Source organism: Anas acuta, chromosome 2, assembly GCF_963932015.1.
Source record: "Anas acuta chromosome 2, bAnaAcu1.1, whole genome shotgun sequence".
Classification (NCBI taxonomy): Eukaryota; Metazoa; Chordata; class Aves; order Anseriformes; family Anatidae; genus Anas; species Anas acuta.
Window position 1 is genome coordinate 144,588,032 of NC_088980.1, and position 20,925 is coordinate 144,608,956.

General features: G+C 42.1%; 1 protein-coding gene across 2 annotated transcripts; it reads left to right on the plus strand.

Annotated features, from left to right (window-relative positions):
• The first annotated feature begins 2,659 nt into the window (after positions 1–2,659).
• Positions 2,660–20,597, plus strand: COLEC10 (collectin subfamily member 10). 2 transcript variants are annotated; one of them, XM_068672550.1, is made up of 6 exons: positions 2,660–3,153; positions 13,487–13,558; positions 15,209–15,280; positions 17,407–17,460; positions 18,570–18,695; positions 20,173–20,597. In XM_068672550.1, exons 1-6 carry the CDS (start codon positions 3,006–3,008, stop codon positions 20,562–20,564), a joined length of 864 nt encoding a protein of 287 aa, XP_068528651.1. In that variant the 5' UTR covers positions 2,660–3,005; the 3' UTR covers positions 20,565–20,597. The 2 variants fall into 2 exon arrangements, with proteins under 2 accessions (XP_068528651.1, XP_068528652.1); XM_068672551.1 differs by having other exon boundaries at positions 2,706–3,153; positions 18,600–18,695.
• The last annotated feature ends 328 nt before the right edge of the window (positions 20,598–20,925 follow it).

Below are 20,925 nucleotides of genomic sequence, written 5' to 3' on the forward strand. Positions count from 1 at the left end.
TTCAGATGCCCCCAGGTTTATTCCGTATAGTGAGGTACAGGAAACAAAAGTTCTCCGTAATACTAAATTTGGTTTAGAAAGGATGCCAGGAGATTCTCAGCATCACTGTCTGAATCAGTCCATGGTAATGGACAGGATGTGTTAACCTGGAGTTCACCCACAGAGTCTGGGAATCTATGAATAATTTAAATTGGCTGTAGAACTGGCCACCTTCTGATGAGCACCATTTTAGGATGTTGTCTGTACTCCTTATCATTTATGACTTACTCCTTGTCATTTAACTACTAACGTGTGCATAACCAAGTGAAGGTAATACCAATGACCAAGGAAGTGCCTGGGCTCTGAGTAGGATTAATACTACAGGAAGGTTACCTGACTACTGCTCAGCTCAAAGCAACAGAATATTTCAGGATTTTCCTTTTTTGCCTTCTGGTGGTTTCCTTGTAGAACATTCACGCCTTAGGAAATGTTTGTTTTATGTCTTTTATGTCTGGACAACACTGCTTAGCTTGTTTTTCTCCCTTGCCTACAGACATTTCTCTAAGCCCGATTCAATAAGAATTAACATGCACAATAGGCAATGTGCCTCATTAAATCTCCATCAGCAGTGAAGTTGCTTGAGGATTTTTCAATGAACCTGGTTTGATAAATACTGATTCACCAAAACCCAAAATTTTTGTTCTACTATTTCTGTTGTGATGGATTTCCTGTTAAGGAAGATTTTCTAGCCCCAGGATGGGATTTCTGGTCGAACATACAAGAAGACGTAACTGATTAACAAAAAGCCCTGTAATAACAAGATAACCTTAAGGCTGCATTGCAAACGCTGGTTTGAGTTAGGCAGAGAAAGCATTTGAATCTGGATCTCTTACATTTTAAGTAAGTGGCGTCATTACCAAGCTCTTGGATATATTAAGCTCTGTTTCTCACTGTGTGTTTAGGGGTTTTGTGACTTTTATTGGAGGAAAAAAATTGTAGGGTTTTGATTTCATTTCTAATGTGGAATGAGAACATTTGAAAATGATCGTAATAGCAGTATTCAAAAACATTGTCTGCTTTGTCCCAGTCAGTAACTTAACTGGTTAAACAAATGGATTCCTGTCTCACTTACACTTACCCCCTTTTATCACTGATAAATAACAAAGAATTCACTGCAAGTCTCTGAGTATATTGGAGCAGATAGCATCATTCACGTCACTTTGGCAACATTTCCCCAAATGCCTCCTCCAAAGCTAAGTACACTAACTTCCCACTCCTACGCTCTCTATTCTTGCTCTTACATTGACCTTCTGCTCACAAAATGGAAAGTGAAGAGAAGAAAAAGATAAATAAAACAGATTTACAGTGTACAAGTCGGAGGCACAGTGCCCAACGCAAATCACAGAGGAACAAGTTTATTCCTGGTACAACTGTATCCATCTCTAATCCCAGCTTTCGCTTTCCTCCCCCTCTAGCTGTGGTGTATCTGTTATCAAGGCCACATTTGAAGGTGTTAGTTAGATAACATTCTTTAGCACTGAGACCACTGTTTATTTCTGAAAAGTACTGCATACAGTTTAACAAAAAAGAACAGTGTTTTGAAAAATGGGGCAGTCTGTGACCAGGCTAGAAAGAAAGAGGGAGAGGAGTCTCCTGACCCCTCTTGGGGCTTTGGCCAACAGTTTATCCCATATGAAAGCTTGAAATCAAAGCCTTTCTGCAATACCTTTAAGAAAAGGCATCCACTTTTACATCCCTGCTGCTACTTTTTCTGTCTACTGGAAGACTAAAACATTGTGATGCTAAGGAACTGATACTCTTAAATAACAAGGAGAGCACCTCAAAAGCTATTATTATAGGAAACATATTTTTTGAAAATAGAAAGCAAATGTGCCCTCACTCAATAGGCAGTTCAACAGAGTTGCTCAGCTTTTTGAGTAGCTGTCTCCTTTGTTGTGTAAGAAGCCAGAAGTTAGCGAAATTCCTGGAAAGATTATAAATACCCATCTCCCCTCTCTTTACTGCCAGGCTTCCTAGAATAATCTGCCGTCCCTGGTTACTGTGTTCTCCATAAGAGAAAGCCAAAGGTTTTTCTAGGAATGGAAAAAGCATATGGATGGATAGCTGTCACTGTTCCTTCCAAGAGGATGTATAGCGGTGCTGCATGCTACCTTGGGGCCTGTGCTGTATCACTGTCCTGATATATCGTCTCTGCCTGCTAGAAAGTAGAGGAAAAAGATGGTATGAAAGGATGTTCTGCAGTCATTTAACCTCGTGCTACTTCGGCTTTAATCCTGAAGTTTGTCCTTCTGTGCTGTGCCTACTAAAATAATTTGGGCATGGAGTAACCATTGTGGAAAAATCTGTAAGCACAAAACCATCATTTGTGGGTTTCTGGCTCAAGCAACCATTGGTAAAATCAGCTTTTCGTCCTCCACTATGGGGGCTTTTGGTAGATGGCATCCAAAAGGAAATCACACCAGTGACTTCCACCCACAGCAGACTGGCAGCTAGTCCCTTGTCACAAAAGGTCTCCTTGGAGAAAAGCTCTTGTGGTAGTCTCTACACATTACAAGGAGTCTGAGTTACTCTTCCAGAACAGAACCAGCCACAAGTATCCTATAACTAATTAGTACTCACTTGGATACAATACCACAGTCTTTTGTCTCTTGAGTAAGTGAAAAGCTGGGCATGAAGAATCAGCAGGGAAAGGAAAAAAAAAAAAAATGACAAAAGAGATTATCCCCATATATTGAAGAAATTTTCCATGGCAAAAGCAGCTAAACATCTCACAGATAAGAGATAAATTGGAATAAACAGCTGTCAGTGTTAAATAAATATCCTGGATAATGTGCAGGACAGAAATAACTACAGCATCGTCAAACTCCTTTCTTCACTTTATTTAGCTGTTCGTGCATGTAGCTCCCAATCTTTGCACTGCTTCAGTTAGCGGAGCATTTATTTTTGAATCAGCTGCATTTGTTAAGACTGTAACAACGAAAGGCATTTCCTGAGAAGCTACAAGGATGAGCTGCAAGAAAGAACAACAGCTAAGGAAATGCGGGACCCTAGTAGTGCTTTTCATCTTCCAAGTTCAGATTTTTGGTTTTGATGTTGACAATCGACCTACAACAGATATCTGCTCGACACACACAATTTTACCTGGACCAAAAGGTGAGGAATATGAGGTTACTAATGCTGAGATCAGTACTGATAAAGGCTGATTTTTTTAAAATAGATGTGAAACGCTTGTGGCACAGGCTGGGGATGAAAGATCTAAATTACTGCAGACTGTACAAATGTCTAGAAAAGTGAAACTGTAGTGGGGGAAAGTGATGAAGCAAGGAGATTTGAATTTGCTTTTCTTTAGTTTCAGGAATTGTCTTGCATATTCTCATATAAATTAAAGTTGTCCTTTTGCACCTTTCTGCAGCCACATAAATCTTCTCTTACTTCTTGCATTCATCACATAGCCGGTACAGGTAGCAGCCATAAATTGAGGAACTTAGTCTGAAAGTAAGCACCTATTTTGAACTGTTGATGGTTCACTTTGCATATAGGTAGAGAGAGAAATGCAATGTTTAAAATGATTGTATTGACATCATTGCCAAATGCTTACCTGTAAACAGAGCTCTGCTGCATTCATCAGACCTGATACAGAAGCTCCTGTTGAATTAAACAGCACCTTCACTGCAGACCTCAACAAGAATTAGATCAGCTCTGGCATGTGCAGTTCTTTTGTCTTCAAAATTCTTTGCAAATATCTGAAACCAAATTTTCTGCATTAACTTACTTTTTGGGTAACATAACTAATGTCAATGGAATTGCCCAGAGGGTACCTCAGCCAAAAATTAGGACCGTGACATACAAATCTATCTTGCAATGAGAGACCTAAAATCTATATTCCACACCATGGCTACTGAAGTTCGAACTATTGCTTTCTTTTTAGTAATTCATTGTATTTTTCTATAGGCTACGGATTGAGAGGAAAAAAAATTGCAACTGATTTAAATTTTAAGCAGAAAAAAGATTATCAAGTCTAAAGCATTGCTCCAGACTCATTTGTTTTTATGATGGATTATTCAAATGCATGTTGCTTAAAGGACCATTTTTAATCAGCAAATTAATTTCTTTATGATTACAAACCAAGCTTAAACTTTTGCTGCCGCAGCATAAATGTAGAGAGATGTAATGATTCCCAGGGGAGCTAGTGGGAGTTTGTTTAGTTAGTACATGAATAATGGCAGGCTGGAGAACAAAGTTTGACAGAATTGTGTTTAACAAGTCATGAGGCTAATGAGGTGGTCTTGTGACAACGTGAGAGTAGTTGGGACTCCAGGTGGTTTCTGTGGTCTAGCTGGGACAGGGAGCACTTAAAGGTTAGATATCATGATTCTTTGCAAGTGCGGTACTGAGAAAGTCAGTATATATCCATTTCCAGTCCTACTGCCCCCTGGCTGGTGCTGCAATGGAGGAGCCAAACGTGTTGGCAGGGTCCTCACTACTACTGTAAAATTAGATTACCATAGCCAAGATCCATGATTGGTAAAAGGAGTGTAAATGAGCTCCAAGTTACTGGCTCAAATCCATTGCAGGTCATCAAATACGTTTTGCAGTTTACATGATACGATCCTATAGCCTGATTTCAGGTCCTACCAGATCTGAGCTCATCCAGGGCAGTTATAAGCTGAAGAGCTGGGCAACTAAAGACAGAGCTGGCTGGGTGTGTGAACTACTCTGCTACTCCTCAGGCATCTCTTGCAGTTAGTGATGAAGTTTGCTGGCCTAATATGGCAGAAGCCAGTCTGTCCTGCTGCCAGTTTTCCTCTATCCATCTTTTGTCTAAAGACTCAGAGCACACGGTCCCCAGCCTAGGACCACACAACAGCTACAGGCAACACTTTGCTGCCCAGACTTTAACCCTGACAATGGACAAGGCTCAGACTTCCATTGCTGTAAGGTTTATTTTCTGTGCTACATTTGTTGTGCCCTTTTGTCAAACATTCTCCCAGATACAGGTTTTGACCCACTCTGCACAAGTTCCTCCCCCTCACCTCCCATTTGCTCGGTGGTGTCACAGCTATGGTGGTGTCACAAGTCAGAGGTCAGAGGTGCTGGGCTCCCACAGTATCTTCCCACCACCACAAGCCAGATTCCTGTTGTGGCAACTTCATCCCTCCATCCAGACATTAATGGGATACATTGAGGATCTTACGGGACCAAGCACCGAGATGTGCAAGGAATTCAAAGATATTAAATAGTTTTGCAAAGCTGTGGTGGCACAAACTTCCTTGTGGGATAGATCCACTCTGTGGGCCGCAAGTGGGATCGGCCTTGGTACTACACAGCAGCAATGCTGCTCTTCCCATCACACGGCACCACGGAGAGGAGGCTAAGGGAAGAGAGAGGATGAACCCTTACGTTCCTGCACTGTTGAAGGCTGCAGTACTCACTTCATCATTTAGGCACTCATAGTTAATACAGGAGCAAGCACTTGACCTTCCTGCATGTTCACTCCAAAGATCACCTGTTCAGAGTCATTGGTGTCATTGCTTGTACCAACTACTCGTAACTTTTCCAGATAATTTGTGTAAGCCAAGCTCTTCCCCTTCAAAAATATAGCCTTGTTTATGCTCTGACCTGAGAGGTCACAAGAGAGGTATGATAGAAGTGATGGGATGAAAAGAAAGGGTAATTCCAGGCTGATCATCAGGGAAGTCTTCGAACCAGTTGTGACAGACCCAGCAGTCTCCCAAAGTGTGTCAGCAGAACCACAGAACACGAAGAGCTAGAAAATACTCTGGAAGGACACAATCTCATAGGAACAGGAAAAAGACAGCAGACATCCTGTAAGTCTTTTGCACTTTCAGTTGCTATGATGAAAGTCTGCCCGAGTTAAACTGTTCAGCATTTAGAAATGAATAGGGGTTTCAGCCTGACCCCTGGTGGTTATTTGTGATCCAAACCAGGCTCTCTGCAGTCCCCTCCATCTATCTGCTGCTTTTCCATTCCTGATGCAAGAAAATGAAGGTTGAGGTCTATTTTTAAAGAATTATGCAAAGAAATTTTGCAAATTTTCACAAATGTAAAAGAGAAAAGCAAAAGCTGGCCCTCCTCTCCCAGTTTCCCTTTCTACGCAGTGCTCAGGTCACTTCTCAAAAAGAGGGGAATTTTTTAATGAACCCTGGTGCAATGGCTGTCTTGTCCTGGCTCCTTGAGAAAGCTTTTTAGGTACATGGCAAATTGTCTTGTATAGAAGTTAAAAATAGAAATCTGAGAAGCATTTTCTGTGACCCGTATTGAAATACTGAAAAAGAAGCAAATTCATGCTTTGGACCCATATATGTGTCCAGCATTTGTAACTAGTGATTTTTGGTGTTTGACATGAGACATTTAAGAAGAAATTGGATTTAGCTGGGCTGATTTGGTGAAGTACTTCTGAAAATTTAGTTTAGGTAATGCTTATCCACAGCTGGCTAACTAGGACAGTAAAATCCAAATTCTGTACTCCATTAACTTCTTGGGTACAAACAGAACCAGATCTAGCATAAATAATGCAATGAATTTCCCAGGGTAGCCAAGTGCTTTGACTAGAAACATTAGTTATGGCCCCATTGCTTACTTTCAACCCTTCCAGGCCTGGAAATAGGCTGGGGGATGCTGATCCCGAGAGAGGAACCAGAAACTATGGGAAGGCAGCAGCAAACACTGTGAGAGGAAAAGCACCAGCTGTCAATCCATGCTCCAGCCTGAGTAAATCAATAAGCAACAACATGAGGGCAGAAATAAACTGAGAGCCCAAAACTTTGACTACTAAACTCCTAACAAAAGCTTGAGCAGGGGGAGAAGAATAAGGCTAGCATTGCAGAAGTGCAGAGCAAGGCTCGAGCTGATTTCACGTGAATTTGGGGGAGTGTCTGAGCATTGACTCCAGATTTTGCTGTCTTGCTATCTTGCTATCAGGTCCCAGATCACTTCCTTTGAAATCCAGACACAGGAACTTCAAAGGCCTTGAATCAGGCCCAGGTTGAGAAACTGGAATGAGATGAAATCTGAAGAGTATTGGGAGTTTCCCATAGCAATTCAGATGGAAAGCATTTCCTTACTATTATTGCTGACAAATGATGTTTATAAACTCTATGACTTTGGCTGGCTCCTCAAAATAGCATTTACTGTGGTCTCCAGTATAGCTGTCCATCTCTCAGCTTTAATTGCGCTTACGCAATTCCACTCCTGGAAAATCTAAAACTCTCTCAGAAACCAGATATGCTGCTATCCACATTTTCTTCCGAAAATATAAAGTGCCTTACCACATCCTATAGACTGTTCAAACCTACAACTAAGCTTCCCTCTTAGCACCTCACATTTGATCTGAAGAGCCCTTTATAATTAACACATAATTCTATTTTGTCATGAATTTTAGCCTTTATGTATTTTAGCACATGTTAAGTTTCTGATGTTTATCAGCCTGAGTTATAAAGCATATATGTGGGCACTTAAATACAAATTCAGAAGATATCAGGTCTGTATTTCTTACTCATGTTGGTTTGATTCCTCACCCAAACCACCGTAACCCATGGGTCTTTGAGATCTGATCATAATGGCAGAGGATCAGGTGGAGAAGCTTAAATTGGGACAGATCAAGTGAAAGATGAATCAGAAACAATTTAAATTATTTCTGTGTTATTAAAGACTCAATATACGTCCCATCCGTGCACAGAGGCCCACACTTCCAAGTAATCCAGATAAGTGGAGCTTCACAGAACCGAGTGAGGGTCTGAGTGTGGCTCGTGCAATGCAGTAGAAGTGGGTATTTCTAGTGAAGTCAATATTTCCTTATAAGTGGAAAGCAGAAAAGTGAGCAGACAATCCAATTTATTCCTGAAGATTCTTTCCATTTCACCAGGGAAGGTGACTGGGGCCCTGCTGTCTAACTTGGAGCTGGGTAAAGAAAAGAGTACCCAAGAAATTGTGAGCAAAACACTTCTATTCTCATAATGCAACCTGTGGAGCCTTGCATGTTCCCTGTAAGGCACTTGGAAGAGTGGCTATGGGCGAAGTTACACACTACAGCTGAACTGATCTGTCGGGTTTTTTCTCCAAAAGGGGAGGCCCAATATCTTTTTCTTCCACCATTCAGACTTCATGGTCCTACCTTCACCTTGCGCTGGCTCAGCTGTATATTCATCAGAGTCCTCCAGCTTATTAAAAATGTGCACTTTTATTTGCCTTATTGGTATTTCCCTCTTCATTCCAATAATTCATTAAACACAGGGTCAGAAGAGTGCTCAAAATCACCCAAACTGGGACAGAATACACAAGTCAGTGCTGAGGTCAGACAGGAGGAGGAAAGACAGGGAAGGGCACATCACGTCAGATCGATTCCAGCCAGATTATATCATTTTACTCCAGGGCAGGACAAGAAATCATGTCCTCACTAATCGCATGCAGCTTGGAAACAAGAACCCCCTCAGCTACGGGAAATTTGCTAAGTGTCTAAAAGACAACGAAAGTGAAATTAGAGGAAATCTTCAGTCTTTCCATTGACGTAACTGTGACATGCTTGTACAATGGAAAGACAAACTGTTTTGGTGTTGGTTATTTATTTATTTATTTGTTTCTTGGAGTCTGCGACTCCCTCTGGTGACCAAACCTCTCAACAGAGAGAGTACCCGTCCAAGTGCTGCAAAGGCTCATCAGTAGGCTGCAGTACATGGTGTGTCCTTTTTTCTGTTCAGACTATCTGATGTAGGAGGAGAACTGTGCTTTAGCCCACCAAAGGCAGAGCTTCTATCAGCTGAAATGGGGGGCATGCCCAGGGATCGTGGAGGAAGGTACCCGGGGCTGTGAAGCATGCTGAGCCTGCAGGCTCAGGGAGCTGAACCTGGGACTGTTGGGAGGGCTCTACTGAGAATAGGCTTTGTCCTTCTTTTTCTTCAGAGGAAGCATTTAATTGATTCACTGTAAAGGAGAGGCTTAAGAAACATTAACATTTATGGAGTATTTTTGGTCAGGAGACAGGAATTGCAGCTGACCTGAGGCCACAGCTTGTCAGAACACCTGGAGACATGTCTCAGTAAAACCCTGCGTGGAGCCAGGGTGTCTCAGCAGAGCTGTGAGTGAAGAGGCTGGTTACTAAGTGTTCCTGGAGAAAAACATGCCCAAACCCTGTTAGGAGACCCCTCCCAGCTTTAGACCCCACACAGCCTGCAGATTTGCTCTCGCCCAGATTAGGGCTGCATCTCCAGATAAGCGTGGCCTCTGCAATCCCTGGGGATTACAGCCTGATTCTCCAAGATCCGGGGTCAGCCCCTGATCGCGAGGCTTGGGGAGCCACTAAACATATGTGAACAATTTAACCTGAAAACTTCCTCCGCTCATGAATACAAACCAGATAAACTGCCAACAAAAGGCTGAGGAAGGAAATATAAATCACCCGAAGGTCAGTAAATTCTTGCTAATTGCATTCTTACCAAATGTAACCTCTCAACATTGCATTGTTCAGTGAAACTTCTAAAGAGGCAGAGATCCTTTCAACTGCCTAAAAATCCTGCTGATTATTAGACCTTCAGCATTTCCCTGAGCTTGTTTATAGGAGAAGAAAGGACTGGGCTTTCTCTCGCTCAATTACAGTTACAGTTTTCTAATGGCTGCAGAAGCCATTTACTGCTTATCATTTCCTCTTTTGTTCTGTCTTGCACAGTCCCAAGCTGGAAGAGTCTAGCAACTTATTGTTTCATGTATTAACTTAAATATTCTAATAATTTAAATCTGTCACACAGAAGAAGTGAATCAGCTTGCAGGAATATGAACAGGTAGAGAAATGGCTATGCTTCAGCTACTGGCTTCCAGTGCTTCATCCACAACCATATCAGGCATATGAGGTCACGATCAGATTTTATTTATTTCTGTAAGACAATTCATGTAGTATAAAGCACAGTGGTACAAAAATTCAAAAACTCACTCCAGAGCACAACCAGAAGTTAGATTTCCCTTTCTGTCAGACTACGAAAGAAGTGGCTGGTACAGGGGGATGCCCCATCTATATGAGGTCCCAGAAGAAAAGGAGAGATGTTTATTATAAATTAGACAGAAAGCCAACTCATCTCCTGTCCAAAACAACCTTTCACACTCCCTCCTACCTCGTTGCAAATCACGGTAACACCACGAGGGGGGAGCATAACTCAAGAGTTCACATTGCTTGCCAAAATTTATGATCACTGCACGCAACAGCTAAAGGCAGGCACAATGGATTTATAATTATAACACCATTTTTCCAAGCACTGGGATCAATCCAGTATTATATTAACAATGAAAGGGTACAACTAATTACTGCTGTTGGCTTCTACCCTTGCTTTGCCTATCCATTCTCAGATGTGATACTGGGAGAAAAGCAGGATTTCCCTTCTTCTCTTGCAGATAGGCAAATTAGCATTATTTTCATTTTCCCAGGTAATGGAACTAAGGCAGGAAATGGTAGGCTGCTTTATGCCAAGATGAAACAGGTGATAGATCTTCCTTCCCTGTCCTTTAGGTTTTTAGATGGTTTGAGCATTAACTGGGACTATACAGGAGATGTTAGCAATAAAAGTTGAGACACCTCCTAATTCCTCAAAATCTCCAGAACAAACTTTCCCATACCTTTTATTTTTTTCACCTGTCGGCTCTGAGCCATGAGTCTAATGCCCCATACACTAGCTTCATCTCTGGCAGCCCCACCTGTCCAAAGTCTCAGAAAAACCCACTGCATCTTTTAGTGGCTCTAAATGTTGTAACTGAGATTGGAAGAAAATACCTCTGGGGAGTAATCACAGCTTCTCTGCTGGTCTATTGACTTTCTTTCCAGGGTTCTATTTCTAAGATTAAGTGCCTAAGCAATGCTTTGAGAACAGCAGCCTCGCTAGAGCCTTAACCCAACAGAGCGGTCCACAAGACGCAGAGAAGGTGACTGGGTGGTGAGGGTGACAGGTAGTCCCCTGCGTAGGGAGGTCAGCAGGAATCTCATCTGCTCTCCTGCATGACACAGCCCAAAGCAACTCCCTCAGCTGTTTCTACACCAAACCCAGCATTACAGCTTCTCTTGCACATGGAAATTCATTGCACAGGTAAAGGCTGGAAGTGAAGAGGCTCCTAAGTCTCCCTTCCCTGCTGGACAGCGTGGCCCATTTGTTAAATAACCCCATGCTACATTTCTAGTCAGAACTCATACAGCTTTTCCAGACTTTTAATCGCACCCTGATTCCTTTCTGTTATCACACATTTCCTCTCCTGCATGGGTTTGCAGACCGTGAACACATCAGCTCTTAACCTTTTCCTTGAATTTCATTTTACAAGCTCTTTGCCAACCTCTGGGAATCTTTTCTGAATTTCTGCCCTACTGCGAAGTGATTCTTACAGTTTTCTGAAGAGTTTCACAGGTGGGTTTAGAAAGGACAATTGCTTCATTTCTCAGTCATAAATGATGTTAGCACTCAGGTCAACAGCAAAATTAAACTGCAAATTCTCTGGCTCTGCTGTCTGATGACCCCCAGACAAGTACCCAGTACAAGCAGGCATCCTTCTATCAGCTTGAGGCTAAGACCCAAAGCTTTATCAGGATTTTAAGAAGCTTGGCTTTTGGAAATACATACTGACTTATCAAGTAACTTTGAAGAACCAGTGAGAATAAAAAGATGTTTAAAACTTCTACTTCTGGCTGGTTACAGTCTTTTCCTTTCCTATTTTGTCCTGAGGCAGCTGGAATTAAAAACAAAGTGCCTGAGTGAACCAGCACATATGTCAGGTTTTTGCTTGTCTCTCCCTCTAACAAATGCTTCTTCCCTCCAACTCAGACTGAATTTCAGCCCTTTATCATTCTCAGTTTGGATCACTGATGACCATCCCCAAGAGTATCCTGACTGATGGGGTGAGTCTTCCCCTCACAAGGGAGCCCCAGCACTACAGATTTTGTGGCACACACTCACATGCCAGAGGACCCCCTGCTACATTTTTATGTTGCAGTTAATGTGCCCCATTTCTCATCTCTCATCACCCCATGAGACACTCCATGATATGCTATGTCTTGGCTATAAGTAGCAGAAGGTAAATAATGAGTGGGTAGCTTTTTTCACAAAACAGTGAGGACACCCAAAGAAACAGTCGATCTGAAAGCAACCATGGGAAGCTACTTCCCAGCACATTAAATCATTGACCTCTTTGCTACAGGATATTGTAGGAACCAAAAATCTAACTGCGTTTAAAAGGCTTGAGACTAATCCATGCAGGGTAGAATAAGAAGTGGCTCTCACAAGTTGCCTGGATGCGGTCCTTGGGTCAGGTGAGCCCTCCAACCATTGCTCATGGGGAGCAGTCACCTTCAGCACACCCTGAACACTTTCTGCCAGGGCTGGAGACACCATCCTTGGTGAGATGGGTTACCGGTCGTGTCATGTAATGCTGTTCTTCTGTCCTTCTCTCTGTCCTTCTTCTTGTCTTGCAGACAATGGGACAATGGTAGGGAACAGGCAAGGGATTTTGGAAGGCTGTCTGTATTCAGTGCTGGTCTTTTGCTGCAGGAGGGTGCAGGTGTCTCCCAAGCAGTTGTAAAAAATAGAAAAAAAAAAAAAAAAAAAAAGTGGAAAGATCTCCTCAGGTTTTGGATCAAAATTAATAAATAGAAAAAATAATCTGCTGTACCTCTGGTTTTCTGTTTTGCTGCATAATCTCAAATGAAATTCTGTGCAACTTCTTTCCTGAGGAAAGAGATAACACTTCTTTCCCATTACTAATCGCTGTCTTGCTCTTTCAGATGGTAAGCCGCTCAGTGAGAGGCTGTCTCTTACTATACTTATGGGCAGTAACCTGTGTAATAGGACCTTGATCTCATTTGGGGAAATCTCTGCACTACTCTAATGAATGCAATGAATTTACTTCCTCCAGATACTCTGGGAATGACTAATTCAAAATAAAGTATTGGAGTAATTGCAGAAGACATTTGTTATGTTAACACATGCCACCTGTCAAAAACTGAAGGCAAGACTTCTGCCACACTAAGTGCTAAGGTCTATGCTAAGATCTATTGCAACACATTTATAATCCTCTTGTTTCTATAACATCTGCATACCTTGAACTCAGAGTCACTAGGAACAATTAATAAATTCCATTGTCTCCCTTGGCATTTCTCCCTGGTGTGCTCAGGTTTTTCAATATTTATCTATTGAATAAATTCAATTCACTTATTTATCTGCTTTGTAACTAATAGCATTTAAAGGATAAGAATTAGAGTTGGTGTATAATCCTTATGTTGGAACAGATTCCCCCAAAGGTAAAATTTTTAGCTTTTCCTAACGGTCAGATTCATCGGCTTTTCTTTGGAAATTTATCCCATGGCTACTGTGCCCTCAATGTGAAATAAAAAGAAATCAGTAGGAAAAAAATTGACAGTGAACTTTACTTTCTGAGAATGTATACCTGTTCTTACTGCACTGAGTTAAATGTCCCATGATGGTTTATTTTATGTTTCTGGAAGGGGATGAAGGTGAAAAAGGAGATAGAGGAGAAGTGGGCAAACAAGGAAAAGTTGGACCAAAAGGACCTAAAGGTATTTATGTCGGTTTGTTGGCTATTACTGGTATATGACTATCAACATACACAACTGTACTGGTGCATATGATCAGTGTTGTTTAATGCTTTTCATTCCTCTCACCCCAGTGGATTTCACAATGCCTGTCAAATATTAATCAGGGAACCTAACAATGCTCTGAGAGTTTGGTGCAATTCATGCCAATAGATACTGAAGCTACACCTGGCAATAAATCCAAAGTAAATTTCATGTAATAAATCAGCACATTTACTGCTGATCTCCCAAGTGACAACCATAAGTGTGGTACAGAAGACTGAAAACTACCTAAATCATACGTACAACCAGAAGGATTACTGTTCTCTTACTGAAATGATCCTTTAGGTGTAACTGAATTTTGAGAGTTACTTCCTGGCAATACATCAGGATGCTCAACAAAATTCAGTCTCAGCTGTCCCCATTCTGCAGAAAACCAAACTGAGAAACAAAGTCCCTCTGAGCAAGCAGCATCAGGGCTGAGAACGAGGAGCCAAAGGAGTGTCAGGACTCACATTAAACACGTCCCACACCTTCACAGCGAGCTCAGCAGAGCACGCTGAGGCTCCAGACGTGATAGCGTCAGCCTTGTTTGCATACCCTAACTCAAAAGCTTAATGTATCATTAAAGTTTAATGATAATGCAATCCATGTTCTTTCTTCCTTGACAGTGGTCTAATATTTTAAGTCTAATCAGAAAAGTGTCTAGCTTTATAGAATCTTTACAAACATCCTGTTATTACTGTTGTAATGAAAACCTTCTTCATTTTTAAATGAACTCATATGCTTGTGCTTCTTACCTTAAAAAGATGGGGTAAGATTCAAGCAGACCAGGTAACAAACCAATTAAGAAGTGACTTAGTGATGTTAACTTCAGTGTGCAAAGTGAGACTTCTAGAAATTAGAACTTAAACAATCAATCAGTCAAAAATGCACCCATTATTTCAGTGCTCCAACGACTGAGAAAACACACACAGCACAACCAGTAGTTCCCTATTTGCAATCCTGCTTCGATGGAGGATTCCCAGTAAAGCCTGAGTACTTCACCTCCCAAACGAACCCAAGGCTTTTGTCTGGGGTAGAGAAAAAATCAACAGAGAAACACTTCCTAAGCAACATGCTGGTGGCCTAGGTTGGCTGTGAAGTTAAATCAATACTCACTAGGAGTTTTAGCTTGTATTTTCTGTACAAAAATATGATGTTTGTGAGCAGCTGAACAGGCAGTTTTGCTAAGGTGCCTTGCAGTGCCTTGCAGGTATCCCACAGCAGCAACAATCTGAACCTGTGCTGCCTGCAGGGAGCCACTGTGGGCCTTGTTTAAAGGCTGGTTTCTGGCATTGGAGTCACTTTGCTGTTCCCTGACAGAAGAGAGGAGCTACCTGTAACCCTGCGGCTCACAGAAACACCTCAGCAGCCCAGGCTGGTACAAGCAAGCTTCATTTATAAAACTTTCTAAATAAAAGTTAAACCATAAAGCTTGTAATCTGTTCACCTGTATACTCACATGAGCCCACTTGTGTCCATGCCTTACATTTGGATGGGCCACACATGGGGAAAACAGCAGCAGTAAAGGGCATCTTGGGGAAGAAAGGACAGGAACCATCCATACCTTTTTCATCCTATTTCTTCTCTCAGGAAACAAAGGAACTGTGGGGGATGTTGGTGACCAGGGAATGCTTGGGAAAATCGGTCCTATTGGTGGAAAGGGTAAGTCCTGGTCTGGGAACTTTCTTGTTTCCTTTTTTTTTTTTTTTTTTTTTTTTTTTCCCCTCAAGGTAGATATGTGTTTTGTGTGAGTTCCAGGTATGGAGGTACTTTAAATACCTGCTGTGACCAGTGGTCTCCAGAGAAAACTGTGCATAAAGATCAGTGATGAGAGCTAACTGAAATAGTTTTCTTTCCCATGTGCAATATATCACTTACATGGCTAAAAATAATTTGCTATGTGAGTCAAGAAACCAGTCCTTTGAGATGATAAAAGAGAAAGGGAGAAAATCTGCCCCTTGTGAAGGAAGTAGCAAGATCTTCCGAGATCTTGGAAAGAGATAGCCGAACCAGTGCCTCTGCTTTAGATGCTGAAGGGCCTGAGTCAATACTCTGCTGGTGCTCAGGAGGCCACGCCTGGTGATCCACATTAGTGTGCGAGGTGTCACCAAGTGATGCCCAGGACAGCCAGGTAAGGGGAGGATTTTTAGAGTTTTAAGAGAGCACTTACATAACGCAGGACAACCACTCCTTGCAAATCAAGGCAGACTCCAAATCTACTTGGAAAATCATTTCATGAAATTATCGGCCTGGAAAGAGTCTCAGGCTTTTCTTTTAGAGCTACTTAAGAAGAAATATTGCTTCTGCCACGAGGAGACCTGCCTCAAAAGCTCAGCAGGGATCCACTATCCTAAGGGGAACTCTGTGGTCTCTAAACCAAAGCATCAGCCCAGACAGGCGGGTGAGTGGGTGGAACAAGCTCTCCTGGGAGCTTCTCAAGCCAATGCTTTTTAATAAACCCTTGATGGCCCCTAGCCAGCCGCACTATCAGAGAAGAACAAAAGAATTTCGCCTGAGGGATTAATTTTCAAAAGTACCTAGACAACTGAAGACGCAGATAGCTATCTCCTAAGATGTCTCCAAGCACCAAAGGAGACTAGAATTTAAGAATCCAAAAACTGTTTATCTGAAAGTAAACCAATGCTCTCAGCCTTTAAATCAAGCTGTCAACCTGACTGTATAATGTATTGCTCCCTTCTAGGTGGATTTTTTTCTCTTTTCCTTTTTGTATTTGCAGAAGCAAAGGCCACTAAGTCACTGTTTAGACTGACCATTAAACGTTCAAGTTCTTAAGGAAACAACCCTGAAATTTCAGTATATTAGTGTGCAGGCTGTCAAGCGATGTTAATTAAAATGCCAGCCAGCTCCTGATTTCTGTTTAAAAATAATAACAATAATACAACCGTATAAAATAAAAAGCATATGAAAACATGGCTATCAACAAGGTAGAGCAAGTATTAACATTATTTGGCCTCTGGAGGTTTTAATTTTTAAAAGAAGAGCTGACACTAATTTTGGATATAGTCCATCTGCTTTTGATCTGGACAGCCAAGAGTTTTGACAGCTGTCAAATTACAGCTGAGATTACTTAAAAAAGAAAACAAAAACAAACATGCTGGTCACCTGCCTTTATTAGCATAGCATTTGGAGAAGCAATTTCATTTTATAACAATCATTTTTGTGAATCACAGTACAAGGGGAAGGCAGCTGGAGGAAAATAAATCCTGTTTCCACGAACTACAACTGAAATGACACACTGTTCCTTACTGACCTCACTTCATGCAGGTGCTAATTGCTGCCTGCAAACATAATCTGCTGCACACATGAATTCGGTGGCTTAGCGACCATCAGCCCCATCTGGTCCCTCGTCCTGACATGAAGCTACCGACCCCAGGAAAGGGCTGTGTCCTGCAAGGCAATGAGAGAGGCCAGGTCTCACCTCCCTCAGGTTTTCTGAGTGCTTTCAGCCTCTTGGGATCTAAACTCTGGGCAGTTTATATTTAAAGCAGTACCAGGAACCAGCAGCACTCAGGATGCCTGTGTTATCGGTAAGTTAGCTATTAAAGAGTCCTCCTTATTTTCATTCACCAGAATTAATCACGGCTTGTTTGACTTGGCACATCTGCCAGTACAGTACATCTACCAGTAGGGTACATCTGCCAGTACAGTACATCGGGGCTTCCTATCAGAAGCACACCACTAATGTATTATTAAACAGGGTTCTCAAACACGCTCCCCTGACATATGTACTGTCTGAGATCTGAAAATGTATTTTCCTTTTTATTCAGGTGACAAAGGAGCCAAAGGCTTAATTGGGGTGTCTGGAAAAAAGGGAAAAGCAGGTATGCTGTTCATCCTTCTCTGAAGAATGGTTGAGTTTTCTGGGTCTCTGTTTTCGGGGTTGGTTTGTCTGGAAAAACTTGAGAATGGGTGAAACAAACAGCAAAAGGCTGAAAAAGTTATGTTTAGCAAAATGAGGATTGGGCAGGGACATGACTGATGGCTATGAATATAAAAACATTCACAACACAGGGAGAAGTTAGCTAAAATAATAAAGAATGGTTGATAAGATAAAAACTAATATGTAAACAGGCCAGGAATATTTTTATACTGGAAACTAGAATAAAGTTTTGGAATACCAAAGGAATGAAGTCCTTTAATAGTTTCCTAATCGGATCACAAAGACAAAAATATATGTGATTGTAGACAGAGCACAATCTGTTGTCAGATCAAATGTGCAAATGTGTTCAAATCAAATAAGCAAATGTGTTGCTTACAAGAGAATTTGGATTTGATGACCCAGAAGGTTCTTCTCTGTCCTAATAACCTTGAATGTTTTCCCACCTTGAATGTTCAGATGTGTTCATTTATAAGACATTTCATAGGCAGCATCAGTCTGGCTCTTTATGGGAAACCATCAGCAAATTGTTTTCTTCCCGACAATTAGAGAGGAATAAACAAAACGTACACTAAGCCAGAATTCAGTTTACCAACAGAAAATATAACTGAGACTTCAGTGCTTGACAGACTGATTATTTGAGTTGGTACCAACTATTTCTGCTGTACCACAACTGTATGCAGCAGTTCAGTATCATGGTCCTTCCACCGAGGTATTTCCAGCACCACACAATACTCTTTCACTGAGAAAACAGTGATGCTGTTTCTGTCAGAAGTCTAGGGAATCAGTGCTGTTTATGGATACAGAGGTGCCAAAGGACACCTTCAGCATTCAGATGTGACATTGTGTGATCAACATTTGAAGCCAGTTCTCGGTAGCCTGATGGAATTGATGATGAGAGGGGCAGGGGATGTGTAAATCCTACACTGATATGGGTGGAAGGAAGATGGCAAACTGTTCCATCCCCATGTTTAAAAGGCTCCAGAAGGTTTGAAGGTGGGCTGTGGCTGACCCTACACACACACGTATACACACACAAGTATTTCTGAACAGATAAATCCTCTGTCCTTTGCATTGCAATAGGCACGGTCTGTGACTGTGGAAGATACCGCAGAGTTGTTGGACAACTGAATATCAACGTTGCTCGGCTTAACACATCCATCAAGTTTGTAAAGAATGGTAAGGGTTGTTATATTGTGTATTTGCTGTGATTTATTTGGCTCTCATAACTTTTGTCACTGCCATTCTTCTACCACTGTTCTGTGGCAGCACCCAGGCAAAGACAGAGAGCTCACTGTGTGATGCAATGCCGTAACATACAGAAAGTAGGCAGTCTTGCACCTGTAAGGATACAAGCAGCTGATGAATAAAAGCAAATACAATACAGCAATGATCAATAGCACAACTGAAAGAATCACAAAAAGAACCAGGCACCGCTTGCTAACTGCCTCTGCACTGTCAGCCTGCTCATCCTCAGGCTCAGTGGCCACTCAGGCAATGAAAGGAAAAAAGTTTGTGCAGACCTGGTCCAAAGAGCCAGGAAAGGCACTAGGAACCTCTTGATCTTGCTGCTGCTGTGCAGGAGGGCTGCATTCATGGTACTCTCCTCATGCCTTCCCTCACTGCAAGTGTCATTGTCCTGTAATAAGGGAGACACCAGCACCCTAAAACCATGGGTTATAAAAAGTCACATTTGCAGGCAGTGCTGCCAGCGGAACAGTGAAAAATGTCCCTACTAAAAGGAAGAAAAAGCATTTCCCAGCATGGCAGAGATTTTGAGAAGGCTCCACAACCTCTTCTAGGCCTCAGTTGATATCTGTAAATTAAAATGTGTCTGAGACTGTTCTATGGCCAACTGGCACAGCTCTCATCTATATTACTAAATCCTACAAAACTGAATGGCCATACCAGGAGTGGTCCTCTGCTAAACTGCACCTGCGGTAACTCTGGAGTTGTGTGGGAAAGTGTTATTTGCCCCAGGCCAAAGCTCTGGCCATTTCCAACAGCAAGATCAACTGCCAGTTAGCCAGGAATGCTTCTTGGCACTGCTTTATTCAACAGGATACGTGTTGCCTAAGAAATTTACCTTTTAAAGCTGCTGAGCAGCCACAGTTTCCTTCCTAGTCAATGCCCCTTGGTGGCTACAGCAGCTGTGAATATCAAGCTGTATTTAAAATGGATTGTTTTAGCAGTAACATTGACTTTCTTCTGCATGGAAAGGGCCCAGAAGCTATCCATACCCCTGTGTTCCTATCCCACGGCACTCTTTCACGATCTATAACATACAATATGGCAATATGGCAATGACAGGGGTGTCAATAAAGCAACACGGGTGATTCAGAGTTAGACACTGCTATTTGTCCATTTAGCATGCCTCGATTTGGTAAAATTTACTCTAAGGACGTCTGGTTCTAAAGTGTCACAGGAGACAAATGCCAGTCAGGACTGAAGAGCCCTCATCCTAGTGCATGCATGGTGCTTGTCACTCCTACTAGTAGTCTCTGGTCATGTCCTCATTGTTCATCATAAATTCAGTGGGGGGAATACTTTTCTTCTCTCCCTTTCATTATTTCTGGTGTAAAAAAACATCAACTTGAAGTACCTTTGATAGCTGCTGAAATGCCATGAATGATTTTTATTTTTTTTTTGCCTTTAGTTATAGCAGGCATCAGGGAGACAGATGAGAAATTCTACTACATCGTCAAAGAAGAGAAGAATTACAGAGAAGCCCTGATGCACTGCAGGGACAGAGGAGGAACACTTGCCATGCCTAAGGATGAGGCAACCAACGCGCTGCTTGCTGACTACATTTCCACGAGCGGTCTCTTCCGAGCCTTCATTGGGATGAACGACATGGAAAAAGAAGGGCAGTTTGTGTACGCAGACAGCAGCCCGCTGCAGAACTACAGTAACTGGAAGGACGGGGAGCCTCACGACTCCACTGGCAGCCAGGACTGTGTGGAAATGCTCAGCACGGGAGAGTGGAATGACTCTGAGTGCCAAGTCACCATTTACTTCATCTGTGAATTCCTCAAGAAGAGAAAATAAATGTGCTACAAAAGATATCTGGCACCTTCTGTACATGCTGTAACCCCTCCTCATTTGTCCACTGTAGGAAAAGCAGACAAAGAGGGATAAGTCTCCCTCCAGCCTTCACTTCACCAGGTTAAAAAGTAACTACTGCTAGATGGCAGTGACCAAGTCAGCTCAGGTCTCCACCAACTGTGAATTTTTATTAAATTTTAAGTGTAATTTGGGGTGTTTGGGCAAATTTAGAGCACACAGAGGCGAACATGATCTCACTAATGCAGGGGAGGACTCACTTATCTCTGCTTCCCACTCTGTCACCCATCCCGTTGGGCTGAGGTGTGAAGAACCAACTTACCAATGGCACTTTTGTCTGCAAGTC

Bases quoted from the DNA above. Each gene is read 5' to 3' on its own strand.
- COLEC10 (XM_068672550.1), top strand. From the start codon at position 3,006: ATGAGCTGCAAGAAAGAACAACAGCTAAGGAAATGCGGGACCCTAGTA. The intron at 3,154-13,486 runs GTGAGGAATATG...TGTTTCTGGAAG, and splicing joins AATTTTACCTGGACCAAAAG to GGGATGAAGGTGAAAAAGGA. The intron at 18,696-20,172 runs GTAAGGGTTGTT...TTTTGCCTTTAG, and splicing joins CATCAAGTTTGTAAAGAATG to TTATAGCAGGCATCAGGGAG.